Here is a 19,934-nt window from a genome sequence, read left to right on the forward strand (position 1 = left end):
TATCTGATAGTAACACCGGCATTATGCCAGATTTACCAATATTTAATTTTATAATTTTTTTTATCCGATTACTCGATTAATCGTAAGAATAATCGATAGATTACTCGATTACTAAAATATTCGTTTACAACAGCCCTAGACACAGCCAGTGTACTCCACAATGCTCTTTTGCAGCAGAAACCAGCAAGTGTACACTATTATCGTAACATTTCTGTAGTAAAGTAGATTATTTTTATTCTCATTGCAGATGAACAAAGTTAGTGAAAATAAATGCTTAAAATGAACTTTATGAATTCTTCTGGGATCTTGATGTCATACCTGTGATCTGTTGGCAGCTGGTTTTTTCGTCCCCTTTATTTTTGCTGGAATCTCTTTACCCCGCCTGCACAGAACAAAAAGAAACACATTTTAAAAGAAATAGTTTTTAATCTTTTCAACACAACCACTGTCAGCAGGACTCTGTGAGCTTGCACTCACTTGTTGCCAATTTGTAAAGATCAACTGTTTTTATGTGCATGACAAACTACTGGATGACTGATCATAGCTAAGAAGATAATATGTCTGGTGAACCTCACCCTTTTCCGGCTCCCACCGAGACCACCTGCATGTTGAACCCTCCTCTGCCGCGGAGAGGCTTGTTTCCAGCCCACTGGCCCACCACCATGCCGGCGATCTCCAGCTTCCCTCCCTGAGGCGGGATGGACTGAATGCCTGGGCAGAAAAAGAAACGCTGATCAAAGTTGGTCATAAAAATCTACAAACCTCATCAGAATATCTGATTTTGTGGTGCTGTTAGAAGTATTTGTAGGATTATTTTAGTAATTAATTATTCTGGCGATTAACTGAACAAAAAAAAAAAAAATGGCACATTCTTTGGATTCTTCATTCAACCACTTAAGCTTAATTTATATTAAAAAAAAGACATAAAAAATGCAAATGAATAATTCAAATACTTTAAATAAGAAAAAAAATGTTATTGCCTAAAAGTCAATACAAGCATTCTTTTAGTGAACACTTGTACGTGCAAAATTTATAAATTTTTTGCTTCATTACTGCTTTGAAAATGTTCTGATTAATAATTGTATTGCAAAAGATGTTTTTTTAAAAAAAACAATTTTAAATGGATGACGCTAAAACTGCAACTTGATTAGTTCTGGGTAGAACATATTTACAGACAAAAAGTTTTCTGTTTTAAATGCAAAATGTGTTTATTTTAAACTTTGAGTGAATTTCTGCTCTGACTGTGGTGTTGTTTAAGCAAATTACCTTTTTACTTAAGTGTTTCCTCTCCAGTTAATGATTAATCGATTACTAAATTAGTTGACAATTATTTCAATAATCGATTAAATCATGAATAATCAGAATAATCGTTTCAGGAAGGCCAAGCCAAATATTTTCATTTTATAGCAAAAGTAAATATCTGTTGCTCAGGTTATTTATGACAACCTCCATCTAGTTTTTGATCATTTTATCAGCTGCGTTTTCCTCCTTTCCACACAAACCGACCTTTTAACCTGTAATTTTGAGCTCATGTTCATTCAAAGAGTCTGCAGAACCGCGTGTGTTGAACTGGAGCGTACCTGGGAAAGCTCTGGGTCTGTGTTGGCTGGGGTGATGAGGATGGTGCGGGTGATGAGGGGGCATGCCGCCCATGGGGCGAGGCGGGTAGAGAGGCATGGGGTAGAAAGGGGGCACCATGGCGGGGGGCAGGAAGGCAGGAGGCGGCAGAGGAGGCGGAGGGGGAGGAGGACGAGAGAGGTTGATGCCCTCGAGGATCGCCTGCCGCATCTTCTCCACCTTTGACACCAGCTCCTCCTGCAGAGCAGAACGATGAGACGCTGGATGAATCGAGCTCAACATGTTGTCAGCTGCAGACGGTCGTTTGGTTTTAGTAGGAAAATCACTGATTGGTGAAAGAAAGATGGAGTCGTGCCTGTGTGAAAATGGCTGCAACTGACAATTACTTTACCAACATTCAATTATTCTGACGATTAATTAGATAAATAAATTTATACATTCTGCTTTATTCATTGAACAACAAGTTTTGTTTAATACAATTTTAGAAATAATTTGAAAGAACCAAATAATTAAATTCAATTTTTAAATAATAAGCATCTTATTGCCTACAATGCAATAACAGCATTTCTCCAGTGGTCATAGATTGATTCATTTTGTATTAATCATTAATATTTAGATACAGGTGCTTAGCAGGAGAATTTGAACCAGGTGAAGCTAAAACTGGGAAAACACATCAGACAAAGATTTTACTTTTTTTTTGTACAGTTTTGATTTAATTACTGCAGTGAATATGCTATTAATTCAGCAAAAGGCCTTTTTTAAGTCTGTATATTCCAGTTAATTACTAAAGGGATTAATAAAGTTAGCTATGGGTAGCACATATTTACAAATGCAGGTTTTTCATCTAAAATACAGAATGTATATATTCTTTGCACAGTTTTGACTTAATTGCAGCCCTCATGGTGTTGCTTTTTTCAGCAAATGACATGTTTTAGATTCTGTACACTCCAGTTAATCAATCAATTGCTAAATTAGTTAATTATTTAAATAATTGTTAAATCATGATTATTCTGATTGTTTCAGGACTGCATATGCATTACACCTTGTCTCCAGTGTGTGAAGAAACTAAACCGAAAGCCCTGAGCCATGTTTATTGCCCCCCGCCTCGGTCTCTTACCTGCCCCTCGCACATGTCCAGCAGGGCGGCCCGGTCGCGGGCGGCCCGCGCCAGTTTGCTCTGGAAAAGTTTGCCGTCAAAGAAGCCCCAGGGGCAGCAGTGTTCCCATGGCAACGGCTGGCCGCAGACATCATTGATGAACAACGCCGTGTCGACGCCGGCCATGAAGAGAGCAGCCAGCTGCACACCGCGGGCGTCCACCTTCTCCACCTGACGGACGACACGGAGAACAGAACGACAAAATAAAGAAACATGGCTGCTGCAGACCAAAAACATGAAAATATGTTAAAAGAAGTTGAATATTTGATCATTAGTGCTTGTTAATGGGTAGCTTCACCTTTACATTCAGCCACAATGTAAATGATGGGGCCCAAAATGAACCGTGCTTCTTTTCAATCGGGTCGAGCCGCTTCAGTGTGAATTGATTTCTCTTTTGTTTCATGACAGACTGGGAATAAAAAAGTGACTCGTCACCTTGAGCTCCTGCAGCTGGTCGGGTTCGTAGAGCTGGCTGGAAACGGCCTGGGCCAGGAAGGCATCGAGCTCGTGTCTCTGGAGGATCCGTCCACCGGGCCACTGCATCATATACCTGAGAGGAGAACCAACCAGAACCGGCTTCATGGAGCAGCAACAGAAAACCAACAGCTGGGTCAAAACCAGATGTTAGGAACAGGAAAATAAATATTATCTGGTTAAGGGGTGTCCAAACTGAGGCCTGAGGGCCATTTGTGGCCCATGAACTGAACTTACAGTTCAAGACTCACACAACTGTGTTCCATCCAGCACAGCTTGTTTGATGCAAAATGGAGATTTTTAATTTTTTCTCATGGTAAAATTATTACCGGCATACGCGATGAAGTTGTTTGTGTGACTCAAACTTTTGCTTTACAGAAAAAAAAACCTACATATAATATTTGAGATTAAGTAGTTCTGTAAGGAGAAAACTTATAACCCATTATTAACATATATAAGGAAAAAATATTTTTAATGAATTTAAGACATTTTAAAGCCTTAATTTTAGTTGCATTAATTTAAAACTTTTTAAGGATGTGCAGACATCCTGTAATAAGTACAGACTTTTACAGAAAAGTCTATTTTTTGCACCCAAAACAACTTTTAATTTATTTTACTTGGCTAAATATATTTATTTAAATATTTTCCTCTATACCTCGAGCAGTGTTTCTCAATTCCGGTCCTCTGCATGTTTTAGATGTGCCTCTATTTCAGAACAGCTGATCCAAATGATTGCATTACCTCTTCTGCAAGCATCAAGTACTGCAGAAGCCCACAGATTCAATCCAGGTGTGGTGGGGCAGCAGGGAAATACCTAAAACATGCAGGGCAGGGGGGCCTGAGGACCAGAACTGAGAAGCACCGACCTAGAGTGAGTGTACACACACACACACACACACAGGCTACTCGTCAATTTAGAGTCCACTTTGAGAAGCTGTTTTTGACTTGGAGCTTTAAATAGAGCAGCATCATCTTACATTAAAGGAGTTTTCCATCCCTCCATCCTTTGCAGGTCACTGAGGTCCTGTGACTAAAAGGAGAAAGAGGTTCTGGAAGTGTCTTCCCCTGAACCTGAAATCTGTGGCTTGAAATCTGATTTTTCATCCTTACGTTTGCTTTTTTTATTCGTCTTGTTAGGTTTTTTTTTTGTAAAGGAATAAGAATCCTTCCAGCTGCACAACATCCAAGACCAAATGAAAAACTCTCAAAAAGCAAACCTCACCTTCCCTTCAAGCTTCTAATAAATAAAGGAAACTAAAAAATCTTAGAAAAATAAATAAATAAAAAAGCTTCCCTGCTAAAAATATGAGACATGATGAAATGTGGATTCTGTTTAGAGCAGTGATGTCTGAACTTTTTGCCAAAACTGGGAAATTTAAACTAAATGCAAAAAAGAAATTGTTTGGTTTTTAGATTTTTGGGGGGTTTTGTTTTACTTGCTCAACAAAGAACATTTTTATGAAATCAGCAAATTAAAGATCAAAAATATAAAATTGTGACTATCCGTTTGATTTTTGTTGTTTATGTTGATTTATATATAAAAAAGGCCATTTCTTTGGGTCATCAATAGTTTTCTGTTTTATTGACCTAACTTTTGCTATTTTAGGTTTGTGGTCAAGGGCCGTACAAAATAATTTCAATACACCTAAAATACTTTTTTAAAATTCAAATTCAAAAATACCTTACTGAATCTGATTTACTGATGCAATCTGCTGGCTTTCCTTTTAAATAGAAACCTTTTAATCTACTTTGAATAAGTGAGCCTGTTTATTAACTGGGATCAACTGGAATGTGTGTGTGTTGAACCGAAATTATTTTTTGTAAAACGCTTTGGGACAACATTTATTGTGAATTTGTGCTATGTAGATAAATGGAATTGAAACGGAATTTATCCCAAATAGAAATGAACCAACCAAGATTAAATAAAAATAGTTTGACACAATTAAATAGAAACGGACAGATGTGGATATGTGATGTCAAATTCATGACATTCCTTCTCTGTAATGTCTCAGTTTCAGCCTTAGCTTTCCTACCTGAGCACGCAGCACATGAGCAGCAGATGCTGAGGGACTTGTGCTGGGTTGAGGAGGGCTGGGCAGTCGGAGCGCAGGCAAGCCAGGAAGGCTCTGGTTCTCCTGGAGCGGTCCTCGCTGGCCCGGCCCAGCCAGAGCCGCCGCAGGTTGGGGCAGGTCCACTCCCGGAAACACAGAGCCGGAACCAGCTCCGGGGTCAGAGCCGACTTGGCCTTGCCGCTGCTCCACTCTTTGACGATGACAGGAGGAACTGGAACGCAGGGAGGAGGAAGCAGAGTTGAAGTTTAGGATCTTTATGTTTGGAGTAGGGATGGGAATCGAGAACCGGTTCTTGGTAAGCCCGATTACTTCGAATCGTTAAGCCGCTTGCTAAACGATTCTGCTCATCGGTTCACATAACGTGCGACGTATTTGCGTGATGCATACACTCTGTATTGAGAAAATATCCAAGATGGCGATCTAAAATCTGTTTATATTTGACAAAACGAGGCGATACTCGGCCCGGTTAGAACATGTTCAGAACTTTAATCACAACTCAAGGAGCAAATACCTCAAACATCCTCAGTTAACTACGCAGCACGAATGTAAAGTGTTTGATCGGTTGCTTAGCAACAGTGGTGACCCTCGAGGGGCGGAGCCTCCAGCAAAGCGTCTCCTGCTGTGAATGTCCCAGGTAACGTTAAACTGCTCCACATCCTGGTTTAAATGTTAGCTCTGTACTGTATGAATAATCTCATATTAACATTTACAGTCATATTCAATAAATTCAGTATTTTTACACAAACCTTGTTTATCATATTAAAAGCATGAAAACTGTTGATGTGCAGAAAATTGCATTTCATGTTAAAATGTTAATTTGACAGATGGATTTAACCCACTTTTAATTTTGTTTGAATTGAATACAACATGGTGCATATTTTATATTAGATTTTATTTCCTAACTGAAAAAGAATCGATAAGGAATCGAATCAATAACCAAGATCAATAATCGAATTGGTATTCCCATTCCTAATAAGGAGGTTTGTTTTGCCTGCTGAATGTAAGTAAGTAAGTAAGCTTTATTTATATAGCACCTTTCACAGGCATGAAAATGACATATTTTATGATCAGTTACTCAGTACTTGAAGAATGTTTGTGCTAAATACTAATACTCTTAGTTGACCAATTTCTTGGAAAGCTACTTTTTACTTTTGACTAAAAAAATGACCAAGTAATGCTACTCTTACTTTGGCTACTTCATCCACCTCCTATTAAGACTCTATAGAGATCATTCGCGCTCCAAGTCAGGAAAACTTTGTTTCTTCACCTTCTAGCGGGGTCCTCTTGCGGAGGGCGAGCCTCTCCAGGCGGCGGTGCGTTTCAGCCAGACTGAAGAGGACGCCGTACGCGTACTGTCTGGCAGCTCGGAACAGCAGGGAGGCAGGAGGCAGCTCCGAGTTACACTCGTCCTCTATACACACTGGCATCTTCATCTCTCCCTGAGGGACGACCACAAACCGTGAGCGCCCAACATCTCCATAGCAACCGTTTCTGTTATAATAACCCGGCCAAACGGATGCATCAGAAGAAGCTTTACAGCTGAACCTTCACAGCCCTGAAGGGTTTTGCTGCGTCTGCCTCAAAACAGACAAAATACTCGAAAATGATCACTTATTCTGAAAATATGGTGCTCAGAAGAGCACTCTGGGAAACTGAGTTCGAAACAAGCAAAGGCCTTTGGAACTGTCCTAAAATTGTTCAGTTTTTGAAAACTGTGCACAAAACTATGAAGATGATTCTGGGATTCAATATTATTATGAGTAGCACGGCATTATATCTTTATCAAAAAAGGAAGACTAAAGGATAAATATCTGATGAAGATGATGTTAATAGTTAGTAAGAAAGCTATTAAAATGAAATGGGGAAAGATGGACGCCCATTTGTCATGAACAATGGATAGGAAAAATAAAAGAAATCTACATCATGGAAAAATTTACATATCGCCTGAAATATAGGAAGAAAACTGGGAGAAATGAGCATTGTTCAAAACAAAAGACACTGACAAAAAATAAACTACTAGACAAACTGGATGGAACAAAAGAAATATTAGAAGAATCGCTCCCAAGTAAAGTTTTCTTATTTTATATAATCTTGAATGTGAATTGTTCATCTTCGCTTTACATGTACCGTATTTTCCGCACTATAAGGCAATGGATGCTGCTGTTTGAACAGTTTCTGCTCATTAAAACAAATCAGCCGATGTTTTTGAGACAATGCAGTGAGACGTGGGTTAGGAGAGGATTCACCTTGGTCAGGATGTGGTAGATCTGGGGGTACATCAGCCCTCTTCTGTGTCTGTGTTCGGCTACACGAAGAACCTCAGCACTGACCTGGAGAAAGAAGCAACAGGTGTGAAGAAACAAACGGTTCGTACGCTTTTCCTCCAATAAAATTCAAACATTTTCAAGGTAAGTTTTCAAACTTTTCCAGCGCCGCTTGAGATAAAAACACTAATGTCTTGTGATGGTATTCTAGAGTCTACAGAATATTATGCTTAGAAATGTTTTTACAGAGAAAAATACAAAACAAAATTTCAAAAAAAAAAAAAAAAAAAATTCTAAGTTTTCTGGTATTTAGCTAATAAATACCAGAATCTAATGATGAACCTAATGATCGTAAAAAAAATATAAATATTTCTCTGATTTGACAGTGAGAAAAGAAATGTGCATGTGTGTCTTTATTATCTTTAAATATCTGGTTTCAACTAGAAGTCAACTTTACATCAGCCTGTATTTATTCTGTATTTATTAATTTCTTTACTTACTGTCACTTTAAAAAAAAAAAAAAAATCAGATTTTGTTTTATTTTCTCCAATATTTTGTATTTCTAGTTTATTCCCTCCAGTTTAAAGTTGATGCTTAATTAACATTTGTTGTGTAATTTCTATTATGTAAGTGGAAGAAGAAAAAGCAACATTCGCTTCAAGAATCAGCCCAGAAAAAAAAGGTAAAATAATCGGTATTGGCCTTATAAACCTGAATTGGTCGATCTCTAGTTTCAGCTATAAATAACGCTGGCCAAATTTAGGCTTTGACCAAACATTTATTACAAAACTGTTCAGTTTGAATATGAAGCACCTTCAAAGACTTTATACAGAAATCAAACACTTTCCCAATCTTGAAAAGCCTAAAGTTGAAGCATTTTCAAGGATTTCATTCACTTGTAAGAATCCTGTCGAGTTTTAAAATTAATAAATCAATCTAAGTGTTTCCCACCCAGTAACATCAGCTGGTTTTTGAGCATCTCACCTGAGGCAGCGGGGGTGTGGTTATGTCCATGTGACTCCGCGTCGCCATCGACAACAGTGACGGAATGTTCGACCCGCTCCCGTTGCCTTGGGAACCGTCTCCGGAGGCCGGACCCCCTCTTCCAGCCGGATCCTCCCACCGAGAGGATTTGTCTGTTAGATGACTGCGAAGACGAGAGTTTCAGAAACATTCACACCTCTTCCACTTTCTCAGATCTTAAATCATTTTACTGACAATCATCAACGAGCTGTATGAGGTTTTTCTTTTGACTTCATCTTAACAGCTTGTTATCCAAACGTTCATTTTAGTTTAATAAATGAAAAACCTAGTGTGTTTGTGTTTATTCCATTTTTTGTTTCAAACAAAAATATTTTCCTGTGTTGATGTCCGCTCTGATTACGCGTACGGACTTCCACGGAGTGAAGTTCGCCTGAGTATGTTTGGGTCTAAAGCGCTTCGTCGTTCTGTTCAGCTTGTAAAACATGTAGAAGCGTATTTACTTAGCGTTGGTATCGTTGGGTTCGTCTCCGTCTGATGACGAGGAAGGAGATGGGGAGGGGCCAGACTGGGTGCCGGTGTGATGGTTGGGCAGGCGGTTGCCGCCCTGCGTGGAATCGTACGGCGCCGACCAATCGGAGAAGCCCATCTTGCCGGTCATCGAGTCGTTGCAGTCCTGGGGTGGCTGCTGAGGCGGGTGGAAGAGAGGGGCGGAGCCTGGTCCGTACGGAGCGTTCTGATATGGCGGCTTAAACCCTGGACCCTGTGGCGGCGGAAACTGGGGTTGGGAGGAAATTATTATTTACAGGAGCGCACAGGAATTAAAGACGTAACCAAAGCAAAAAACAACAGAAATCTACCTGATTCTTTCCAAGAGGGATGGGTCCCATGTGGCCAGGTGGTCCCCCAAATGGAACGGGTCCAAACCCAGGTACTGAGCACAGAAAGGAGATAAAATTAAATTTTAGCCTAGCTGGCTTCACAATAAAACATATTCTGTCAGATTAAACTGATCACATAACATCTGTCCTGCTGTAAACTGGTTTCTACTCACAGATGAAAGGCGAAGGCCCCATGTTGGGCGAGCGTGGTTTGGATGCAGCTGAGAAATACTCCACAGCTTTCTTGAATCGCTCCACCTTGTCCTCCATTCGTGACTGAAAACGGAGAATATGACAGAAAATCTCACCGTCATTATTTCTCTTATAAAATTCACTGAATTGTTTTTAAATGAACATCTGCTATACATCTTAATGTATCACAAAAAAGAAACACAATGCATAACTACGAGAATAAGTCATGATTTTATACTTCTAATTATGACTTTGAAGGTTAAAATTATGACTTTAGTGCCAGTAAAGCTGCTTATTATATACATTTAGCAGCAAAATGCAGCTGGTTTTAAAGCTGCAGTATGTAACTTATAAAAAATATTTTTTACATATTTGTTGAAACTGTCACCATGTCGTGACAGCATGTTAAGAGACACATAAAACAGAAAAAAATAAATATCAAGCTTCTCCGCCTTCTTGCAGTGTTCCCAGAGCTAACTATAATCAACCAATCAGAGCCAGGAGGCGGGTCTTAGCGCTGTCCATCACCTCCGTGTGGCATTACTCATCATCTCTTCCATTTTCCTTGTTGCTCTCCACTACACTGCAGCTAGTACATCCTGTTGTGTATAAAAGGTTTTCCTGTTGTAAGTTCTTTCTCCAACATTAGCACGTTTAGTAGCGAGTACATGAGATTGATTGGCTGCGCTAAGACCCTCCTCCTGACTCTGATTGGTAGTTTATGGCCGGCAGAGGTGCATTTCTTCGGATGGCAATAGCAGCTCAGGGGAAAAAGTGGAGGAGATTGAACTTTTCACAGATTATCTGTCAAATAAAATGGTGACAATTTTAACAAATATGTAAAAAAAAACATTTTTTATAAAAGTTACATACTGTAGCTTTAAACAAAGAGGTTTTAAAAATGCATCAGGACAACAAATATCCAGCAAAATTTACTTGAAGGATTGGGGGGGACAAAGTCTGAGAATAAACTAAATATTTTGTTGGGGAAAAAATTATCAAAAAATAGAAAAATATTTAGGGCTTTTTTTGTTCAATTTTTATGCTTAACTCTTTTCAATACACTTAAAAAATAATGATAATAAAAAAAATCTAAAAATCACCAAATTTTTTGTATTTTTAATAAAAGTGGCCCCATGAACACTTTGAATCTGGATAATCTGTTCTGCATGAAGCTTCCAGCATTTGTTTCAGCATCTGTGGCCAAGTTAGTTTAACATTATAAAAAATTTTTTAATTTTTTAATGCAGAATCAAACCATAAAGCACACCTGGAGCTGCCGGTGTTGGTTTTGTTCTTGTGGTTTCAATCACGTTTTTCAGCCTAAAACTGCTTCCTGCTGAAATCTTTCCACTGGTGAACAGTGCAGCAAACATTCACCACTGAATTAGCAGATCGTCTTACGCAGACTTTAATCTCGCTGCGTGGTGCAGCGGAAAAGCACCCGACTGATCACCGATGGAAACCCCCCTTGTAAAGCGTTTGGATTTTTTCTGTACTGATGTTTGATCATCTCCACAGTAATAATCTCTTACTTATCAAACATTAACTAATATTATTCTGCTTAGCTATTTTTCATGCAGAAACATGTAACGCGACTGCGGTAGGTTTCCATCCAGCCTTCAGGAAGCTGAGACATTAATCCTGCAAAGGTCGCGACCCACCTGTGACTGTTTGAAGACATCTCTGGCGATGGTGTCGAGGTTTCCCAGGTCTTTGATGGAGGAGACGTACTCAGAAACAGCTTTGATCACCACTTCACAGGGTGGCAGCACCAGCTGATGGGCTCGCACCTGAAACCGCAGCAAAACGTTCAAACTGAGAACAAAACGCTGACACTTCTTTTACAGATTTATGACGATGCGAGGAGGATTTTACCAAAATAAATAGTTCACATAAACTAAATAAAAATCTGTTACTTTTAAAACAAACTAAATAAAGATTCCAGTCTTGATTCCCACATGAGCCGACTCTTAACCACGCTTTAGTTCATGCTTCACTGACATTCTCACTCATTAATTTTGCATAAAGTCAGGCTCTGTTACAGTCCCATTCATTAAATATGCAAAGTAAAACAAAACACTAACTAATCAGGTCAGATACAAGTAGACATGCGTAAATTTAACTCTGTAAAAACATTTCCACCCTGACTATCTGAGGGTCAACAATGAGCAGCGTTTCAGCTGAAGTGAGAAGAAATAAACGTTTTAAAGCAATGAGCACATTCACTAATCCACCAATAGCAGAGCTAAAGTTTTGCTAAGCACTTTTGCTAATTTTGAAAGCTTTTAGGGCACTTAGCTAAAGCTTCTCCTGTCAGGGGTTTTGCAAGTTTCACAAACTTAAATTGTAAGACCTGTATCTCCACAGAAACGTATAAATGTTGTCCAGACAACTGGCAATAAACCTGAACTTCACCCGTTACAAACACAAAAATGTCAGCTAGCTAGCAAGGGCATGTTAGCAGCTAGTTAGCTGTAGCCTCAACCGTCTCAAGTCGCAAAACGCAATGAAGATTTTTAAGTACAAGTCAAACTTTTGCTGGACAGAAAAATCCTGCAAAAAACAACTGAGATAAAACATTCCTGTCTAGACTAAACTTAAGACCTCTGCCCAAGTTATTTTCTTTTTAATCTGCAGTTTTATAAACTTCAAGCTGAATAAAGTTCAACATCTAAGATAAAGTTTTGGTTTTCGACTATTAATACTTCTTCAAGATGTTAGACGTTTATATTCAGGCTCTTATTTTGAAGTGGGAAAAGACTGTTTAGGCAAACTTATCATTAGCGTTAGCATAACTCAGCAAATTTTAGTCTGTTCCAAATAATCACATAACCGCAACCATACAGGTAGGGACACAATAACATTTGATCCTGTAGAGAGTGATTTAACAAATTTTGTGTCACTGACACATGGTGAGCATCAACATGCTTCAAGTTAGTGCTTTAGCATTAGCTTTTTTTGTGTCTAAATTGAAAAAATGCTTAAAACATTTTGCAAATCTCAAAATGAAGGAAAGGATCTGTATTTTACTCCCTTCAGCAATGCGTTCCACAATACTGACTGATGTAAGACGGCATAATCATTTCGTCTTTAAATAATAAAATCCTGCTGAAGGACAACCGCTGTGTTGCAGGGCAGCGTGAAGTCTTCTCTGCTCCTGATGTAGATAATTAATGGCCGCTTACAGCAGTTGTGAACATAAGAGTTATAATGCATACTGTGCATTATAACTGTGTTATGGAGAAAATTAAATTAAATTGGAATCAGCAGGTTAAAGCTGATTAGTCATCAACAATTAAAAAATAAAAAAAGAACAGAAGCACAACTACATTTGGAGGCACTTTAGTCTGAACCAGACGCAGAGATTCCAGTTTAGTACTTAATGTGGCCTGTGCATTAATTATTTACCACGATGCATATCAGAATTTTCATTTATTGCCACAAGTTTCAGTTATTGATGATGAATAATAAAACAAAACTGACAGCATGATTGGAAATGGTATTTTTGATATTTTCTCCACTCTGATCCACAACAGCGTTGATGGATATCAGTAGATACTAAAATATGATTAAATGCAAATACTGTGTGCAGATTAATGATATAAAACTGGTCTGTCATAATAAATTTTGTTGGACGTTAAATTATCCCACGAGTTATTGTTATAACGATTATTTTGTTGTTTTGAGACTATTTTCAAGTAATATCACAATAATGTAATAATGCAAGAGCATATTCTGAAAAAAACTATAAATTCCAATGAACATTTAACACTGGAACTGAAATACATTTTAAATATAAAAAGTAAATAAACAAAACAACAGAAACAACAAATTAAAAAATTAATTATGAAGTCTGTAAACAAAGCTGTCCTTCGAAAAAATGGCTAGTCGAGACTGAAGACTTTAGTCATCCAGTTTTAGGTAGAAAAAAAAGAGAAAAATGATAAATCATGCAAATGTAAATTGAGTTTATTTTAATGTATCATGTGTTTAATTGATTTATTAATTTATTGTGACAGACCTTGATATAAATGACTGTTTTTTCAAGTAAGTATCCTGAGTTTCAAATGGGAACGTTTTTAAAGAACAATATGTCTGTTTGTGGCACATACAGTTGGATAAAAAATATGTTTTTTTAATCATAATTTTTATCGTTATTGCAACAATACCACGAAATATTGAGATAAATTTCTAAATCCAAGTACCTTGAGGGAAGCTAGTGGGTGTTCTGGTCCCAGCAGACTCCAGTGGAAGGCAGCCAGGTCTTCATCAGGCAGAATATGATTTCCTATAAGAGACAGGCGGGTCAGTTAGCGGCGGATAAATCGTCCTGGGCTGCGGCGGCTGCCTGGCGTCTCCTCACCCAGCAGAGCAGCGAACAGTGGCAGGTGCTGTGTCTTCAGGCCCAGCTGCCTGGCCGCTTCAGACAGCAGGTACTGGTGTGTGGTCAGGTTCTTTCCGTTCCAGCTCAGTTTAAGCGCGTGTGAGGAGAAGTAGGCGGGCACGTTGCAGAGGGCAAACTCTGAGTCCTGAGCGATCAGGCCAGAAAATCCGTAGTCCCTGTAGAGAGACAGCACCTCCTGGTGGTGGTCCTCCAAAGTCTGTACAACCTGGGGGTGAAGATTAGACAAGTTAATGGCAAAGAATGACAAAAGTTGCAACATTTGTTATATTTTCACCTGGTGTGCTTTGCTTTCACACGCCACCGTGTCAAACAAACTAAACCAGGGGTGTGCAAACTTTTTGCAATACAGGCCAGAATCCCAAAGTTTAAAATGTTCAGTGAGCCAAATTGTTAAAATATTTAATTTTATCTGCTCAGCAATAAACTAAAAACATTTATTGACACAAAGAGACACTTTTTTTACTTAACAAATGACGGAAATTTTTCTAACTATTTGGGTGAATTTTTTTCCAGTCTAATTGGTCTAAATAATTTTTAGGTCAAATCACAACAACAAAAATGAGAACTTTCTTCAAAAAAGAAAAAAAAATCAACCTTCAATTAAGAAAGCACATTAATAGGAGAATTAACATGTTCTGTTTTGGGGGGTTTTTTGTGAGAACTTGCTGGATGTTCATGGCTCTACTTACTATAAAATTAAAAATAATAAAAGTACTTAGTGCCAAACACTTTAGCTAAATAATTAAATTTGTCACTGAAATTCTCTTGTTTTTTTCTAAAGAAAGTTTGTTACATTCAATAGTTGAACAAAGCCAAAGTTTATACAAATTTATATTTAAGTTCAAATAAAAGCCTGATCAGCTTATCTTCACTAAACCTAATAGATAAAAAGAAAATCGAATATTTTCACCACATATCTGGAAGAGTTAGACTGAATTAAGTTGTTAAAGTTAAATTATTTGGACATTTCATTGTCAAATTGATTAACTTGTGTTGGGTTTAACTGAATTAATTGCCAGTTGATCACATTTGACAAACCTATAATTCATCCACCATGTTGAACTTTTAGCAGGATATACATTCAGTAATTTAAACTACTGTAGTTCTGATTGCCTTCTTCCACAGGACATTTCATACCAACCGTTAAATAATTTGAGAACACCTTGAGAACATTTTGTTCTCTGTTGGAACGGCTTTGACTTACAGTAATTTATAATCTGTTCGGCCTGCTGTAAGTAAACCTGGTTATGTGACTCCAATAATTAATAAACCATAAAACTGTCTTATTTTAGTTTAATCAGGAGTCTTAATCGCTGATATTTTATAAGTTAACAGTCCCTGACATTAATGGAAATACAGAGAAATATTAAATTCTTATAAATACATAATTATGTAAAATACTTAAATATCGAGAAAAACTGTTGGGGACATCAATAAAAAAGTTTGTTTAGGTCAGAATGTGGCTTTTATAAAAACCTAAAGGAATGTTTCATAAATAGTAAATGTAATATGATTTTAGTGATTCTTAGCAGTTATTCTGTATTTTATCACACAATATTTGCATAAGCATTACACTATGTGCTATATGAATTACATCTTCACTTTCCATATTTATGGGAAGAACTCACTAGCCTTCTACAAAAATTAAGATTTTTTAAAATAAAAGCCAAGAGTCATTTTGTTGTTACATATGAATATAGAAAAAAATATTTGTTTAAGCTTTCAAATTAATTTAATACATGTTTATAAAATCTTTTCTGTGGTCCTTGACAAATAAATTGCATATACAGCTTACAAATATATGTTTTATGTAGCCTAACAGTTTTAATCCACTATTAGTGAATTGTTAGGGATTAAAATCAGATTTTCCCCCTTATAAATACTAGAAAATATGAATATTTTTCCAAATCAAAAAATGCATAAAAAGTAAAATGTCCATCTTTTTTTTTTGTCTATGGACTCATCAACCAACATCATGCACTTTGATGGACAAATCTGATAAAACATTACTTGTAAATGTCTCTTTTTATATTGCAATTAAAACTACTGCCAAGATGCTGCAAAAGCTTTTTTTTTTCTTTTATGTGTTTCAGTCCTTAGATACAAAAAAACAGGAATCAGGCCTCGAAGAAAACCAGAAAATGTGCAGGAAAAAGTCTGATCAGCAAAAAATGTTAAGTACAAAACAGGCAGCTTTAACCAGCTGCTGTTTCAAAATGTATCAAAGGTTAAATTATTTTATGTTAGGTAATGTTAGGCTAGATTAGCAGAATCCAAACCTTTTGGCAGTCATAAAGCAAAAAGCACTCATGGGTCATAAAATACAAAACTAAAACAAGAGGAAAATAATTAAGATACATTTTAGCTGCTCAATAATACACTAAATATGCAAGTTCCAAGTAGAACAAAAAATAGTCTAACTTTTATATTCACTCAACAATTATGAGAGCTACTCATAATTGTTGATCTAAGACACAAAAAGGCCCACAGGTCTCTGCTTACTTCACATTTTTGTAGAGGGAATGGTTTTTCCTTCTTTGGCAAAATAAAAAAAATTAGCAACAAGATCAGTAGATCAGTGCTGTCTGTATTTAGACAAGTTATAATAATCAGGGTTGAATGGGATTCTACATGAGGAAAATAATTATTTTAACATCCTGGCTGCGACTTTAGAAGTTCTGCCACTTAGAAATTATGGAGGGGTCTGACATTTTCATCTTAGGTGCATGTCCACTGTGAGACATAATCTAAAAGAAAAAAATCAGGAAATCACAATGTATGATTTTTAATAATTTATTTGTGTCTTACTGCTGCAAAGTATTTGAACATCTGCCAACCAGCAACAGGCCCTCAAAGACCTGTTAGAGCATTGAAGATGGGTCGAGGCTGGGTTTTCCAACATGACAATGACCCGAAGCGCACAGCCAGGACAACCAAAGACTGGCCCCGTAAGAAGCATGTCTAGGTTCTGGAGTGGCCTAGCCAGTCTCCAGACCCAAACCGCGTAGAAAATCTTTGGAGCAGCTCAAACTCTGTGTTTCTCAGAAATCAACTCAAGAGTAGCGACACCTTATAATAAAATTACTCAAGTAAAAGTAGAAAGGACATGCCAGTAAAAATATTCCTGAAAGTACATTTAAAAAAAAAAGAAGTTACTCTTTTTTCTTACTAGGCCTGTCGAGATCAATTTTGGTGAATGAGAAATGGTCCCTGACATTATTCCATTACATGATGATACTGTTGCTTTTAGACTATTTTAAGTAATGGATAATAATGTAAGAACACATTCCCAGTAGTATGGGTGCAATGATCGTAGTTTTCTGGTCGAATGTGGATTACCGATCTTTAAAAACCCTGACTTATCAATTCCAATTTTGGCAGATGCCAATTTTTCTGACTGAAAGGTTGCTAGATATAGCAAGAAAGTTGCTGAGTTTGGCAACAGTGGGGTGATCATTGTTAACTGTGAACGTGCAGACATGACCTGGTGGGCCAGTCTGTTGGTCAAACCTCTCTCACAGGAAAGCAGACGAGGACAGTAGGTCATTTTTCAACCTTTGCTGAAGTAGATAAGTTTGGCTTCACAGGTAAGTATTGGTCGATCACTGATCTCCCAAAATTAAGGAAATCGCTGGACCCCTAATTCTCAAAGATCAATAAACTTTAACACTGGAAGACATTTTAAATATCCAGAATAAATAAACAAAACCAACAAATAAAATTAATTATGAAGTCTCTGAAAACAAAACTGTCTTTCAAAAATAGGGCGAGTTGAGACCAAAACACCAGACAGAAGACTTTTATCATCCACAAAGAGTAGAAAGAGAAAAACTAAAAATCATGCACATGGAAATTATTGAGCTGTTTTAACTGATTTATTGCTAAATGCGACAGGCTTACCAAGTTACCACCCAACTCTGCTTAGAATGAACTTCTAGATGTGCACAAAGGAACCACAAAAAGACACTAGCAAAGCCACAAAAACCAGTTCAAACAACAACCATCACTCCTCTTTTCTTACCCGCACTCGGAAGCGGAACATGGCGAGGCGGACGCAGTGGCTGAGGCAAGCCGGGGGCAGGAACCATGCCCGGGGAGGCGGGGTGGCCTTGCTGCCGACGTGGTTGACTATCAGCTGCGCTGTCTGCCGCTGGCCCTGAGCTCGCCGCGCCCACTCGGGCCAGCGCTCCTTCCCCAGAGTGCCGTTGAAAACCACGACGAGCTCCAGGCCGCCCTGGTATAGACAGGCCTGTGACAGGGCGGCCAGGTAGCCCAGCATGGCGTTCCACTCGCCTCCGCAAACCCAGTCCGTCTGGTAGCCTCCGTACAGGCGCTGCAGGCTGGAGTCAGCGTCGATCAGGATCCTGGCAGGCGGGGGCGGGGGAGGCATGGGCCCGGGGTGATGTGGGTGGTGGTGTGGGTGATGATGGTGAGGGGGCTGGCGGGCCGCGGTGCGGGCGAGCTTGAGGAGGTCCACGGGGACCGCCGCCCCGGGGCACCGCTTCTCTAAATACTCCTGGAAACCCTGCACACCCATGACGGTGTTGTTGAGCCGGTGTGTGTGGCCGGGAGCGGCTTCTGAGTACGTTCTGTACGCCGTGTTTGTAACGTGTTGTGGGGTGAGACGGCAGCTAGCAATGCTAACTGGTCTCCGCTGTAGTGACAAACTGTACTTTGAGTTCACTGGAAAACAACCGGCTGGTGAGGTTGGGTGTAGGGGGGGATCACCGCGCACTAATTTTAAATTAACAACCCCTGTGTTTTTTTGTTAGATATTTTTTCCAAATGCTAACCTCTCACTTTTGGTCGTGGCTGCTCAGATTAGTGTCCATCCCTGTGGATTTTTTTGGTGTGATGCCAGCCAAGGCCAGTGTTGCTACCGACAACTACAAAAAGTTCAACAGATTTCCCGCTCCCATAATTTGGCTTCTTCTCAACCGGCTTCCAGAATCAAACTGACAGCGAGTAACGGACATGCAGCGAGGTGGTGGATGTTGCAGTGAAATGTTGATCAAATGATAATACCTCTGATTAGTCCACATGAACGGATGCAGAGCTGCGCATTAGTTAGCAACCCACAGACTGGATGGCCAGTTCGCGGACATAGTGTTCAGATTTTAAAATTCGTTATTTTTTAATGACAGCTGAATTTTTTTGTGCCACATTTATGCGCCTGGGAAACGTCAGCACATGTGGAGCCGCAGCTTAATGCCCCGCCGGCGGTTAAAGTATCAGTTAAAAAGCAAAGTACTAAGCAGTGTGGCTAGCTGTGCTTCTATTTGCTAACGGTGGCTAGCCGCTAGCTGCTGGCTGGGTCCCCGGCGTGATTTTGACGCGTCAACTCCCGAAGACGAGTCCGGGGCGGACACGACGCGGAATGAAATGGATGTTTGACGAACTAAAAGAAAAGTAACTAAAAGAAAATAAAAATAAAAGCCCGATGGTGCCTCCCTCGCGTTCTTCCACGCTCACGGCTTCATGTTGCGGAGGGGAACGTTACTTCCAAGCGACATCAGCCATCTTGCGACTTCCTCGCGGCCCAGTGGAATGGGAGGGGGATGAGTGAGGAGCAGGGAGGCGTCACTGCCGTGAAGGACTCTGGGACATGAAGTTTACAGGTGCAAACCATGAATCTTAGCGATTTAATCCTAAACGCGAATAAACTACAACTACCAGCATGCGAGCGACTTCAAGTTTGACTTAGATATAAATCAGAAGAGTAGCTTTTCTCGAGGCGGTCCACATGTGAACTGACTTTCTGCTGTATCTTTAAAATATAATTGAATATTTTTCAATGTATCTCATGCCAAACAGGTATCAAAAAAGTTAACACCTCAGTTTTATGCAGAATATATAGATAGTGAAAAGACAGAATTCATTTTAAAAAGCCAATGATGAATTGATAGCTTAGTACGAGAAAAGTAACTG

At 38.9% G+C, this 19,934-nt stretch overlaps 1 protein-coding gene across 1 annotated transcript in view; it reads right to left on the reverse strand.

Annotated features, from left to right (window-relative positions):
* The window catches only part of fam120c (family with sequence similarity 120 member C), a 24,820-nt gene extending 5,257 nt beyond the window's left edge, over positions 1–19,563 (reverse strand). The window contains exons 1-16 of the mRNA XM_015054133.1: positions 18,028–19,563; positions 13,965–14,211; positions 13,807–13,889; positions 11,263–11,391; positions 9,580–9,682; positions 9,386–9,459; positions 9,029–9,303; positions 8,529–8,691; positions 7,527–7,610; positions 6,548–6,719; positions 5,242–5,491; positions 3,170–3,284; positions 2,696–2,905; positions 1,581–1,815; positions 576–711; positions 319–382 (exon numbers count right to left, since the gene is read on the reverse strand). Of these exons, the coding sequence (XP_014909619.1) occupies positions 319–382; positions 576–711; positions 1,581–1,815; positions 2,696–2,905; positions 3,170–3,284; positions 5,242–5,491; positions 6,548–6,719; positions 7,527–7,610; positions 8,529–8,691; positions 9,029–9,303; positions 9,386–9,459; positions 9,580–9,682; positions 11,263–11,391; positions 13,807–13,889; positions 13,965–14,211; positions 18,028–18,543 (2,856 nt within the window). The 5' untranslated portion in view covers positions 18,544–19,563. The remainder of the gene's footprint in view (positions 1–318; positions 383–575; positions 712–1,580; positions 1,816–2,695; positions 2,906–3,169; positions 3,285–5,241; positions 5,492–6,547; positions 6,720–7,526; positions 7,611–8,528; positions 8,692–9,028; positions 9,304–9,385; positions 9,460–9,579; positions 9,683–11,262; positions 11,392–13,806; positions 13,890–13,964; positions 14,212–18,027) is intronic.
* Between the last annotated feature and the right edge of the window lie 371 nt (positions 19,564–19,934).

Source organism: Poecilia latipinna, unplaced genomic scaffold, assembly GCF_001443285.1.
Source record: "Poecilia latipinna isolate Pla-1442-1.1 unplaced genomic scaffold, P_latipinna-1.0 Scaffold1230, whole genome shotgun sequence".
NCBI lineage: Eukaryota > Metazoa > Chordata > Actinopteri > Cyprinodontiformes > Poeciliidae > Poecilia > Poecilia latipinna.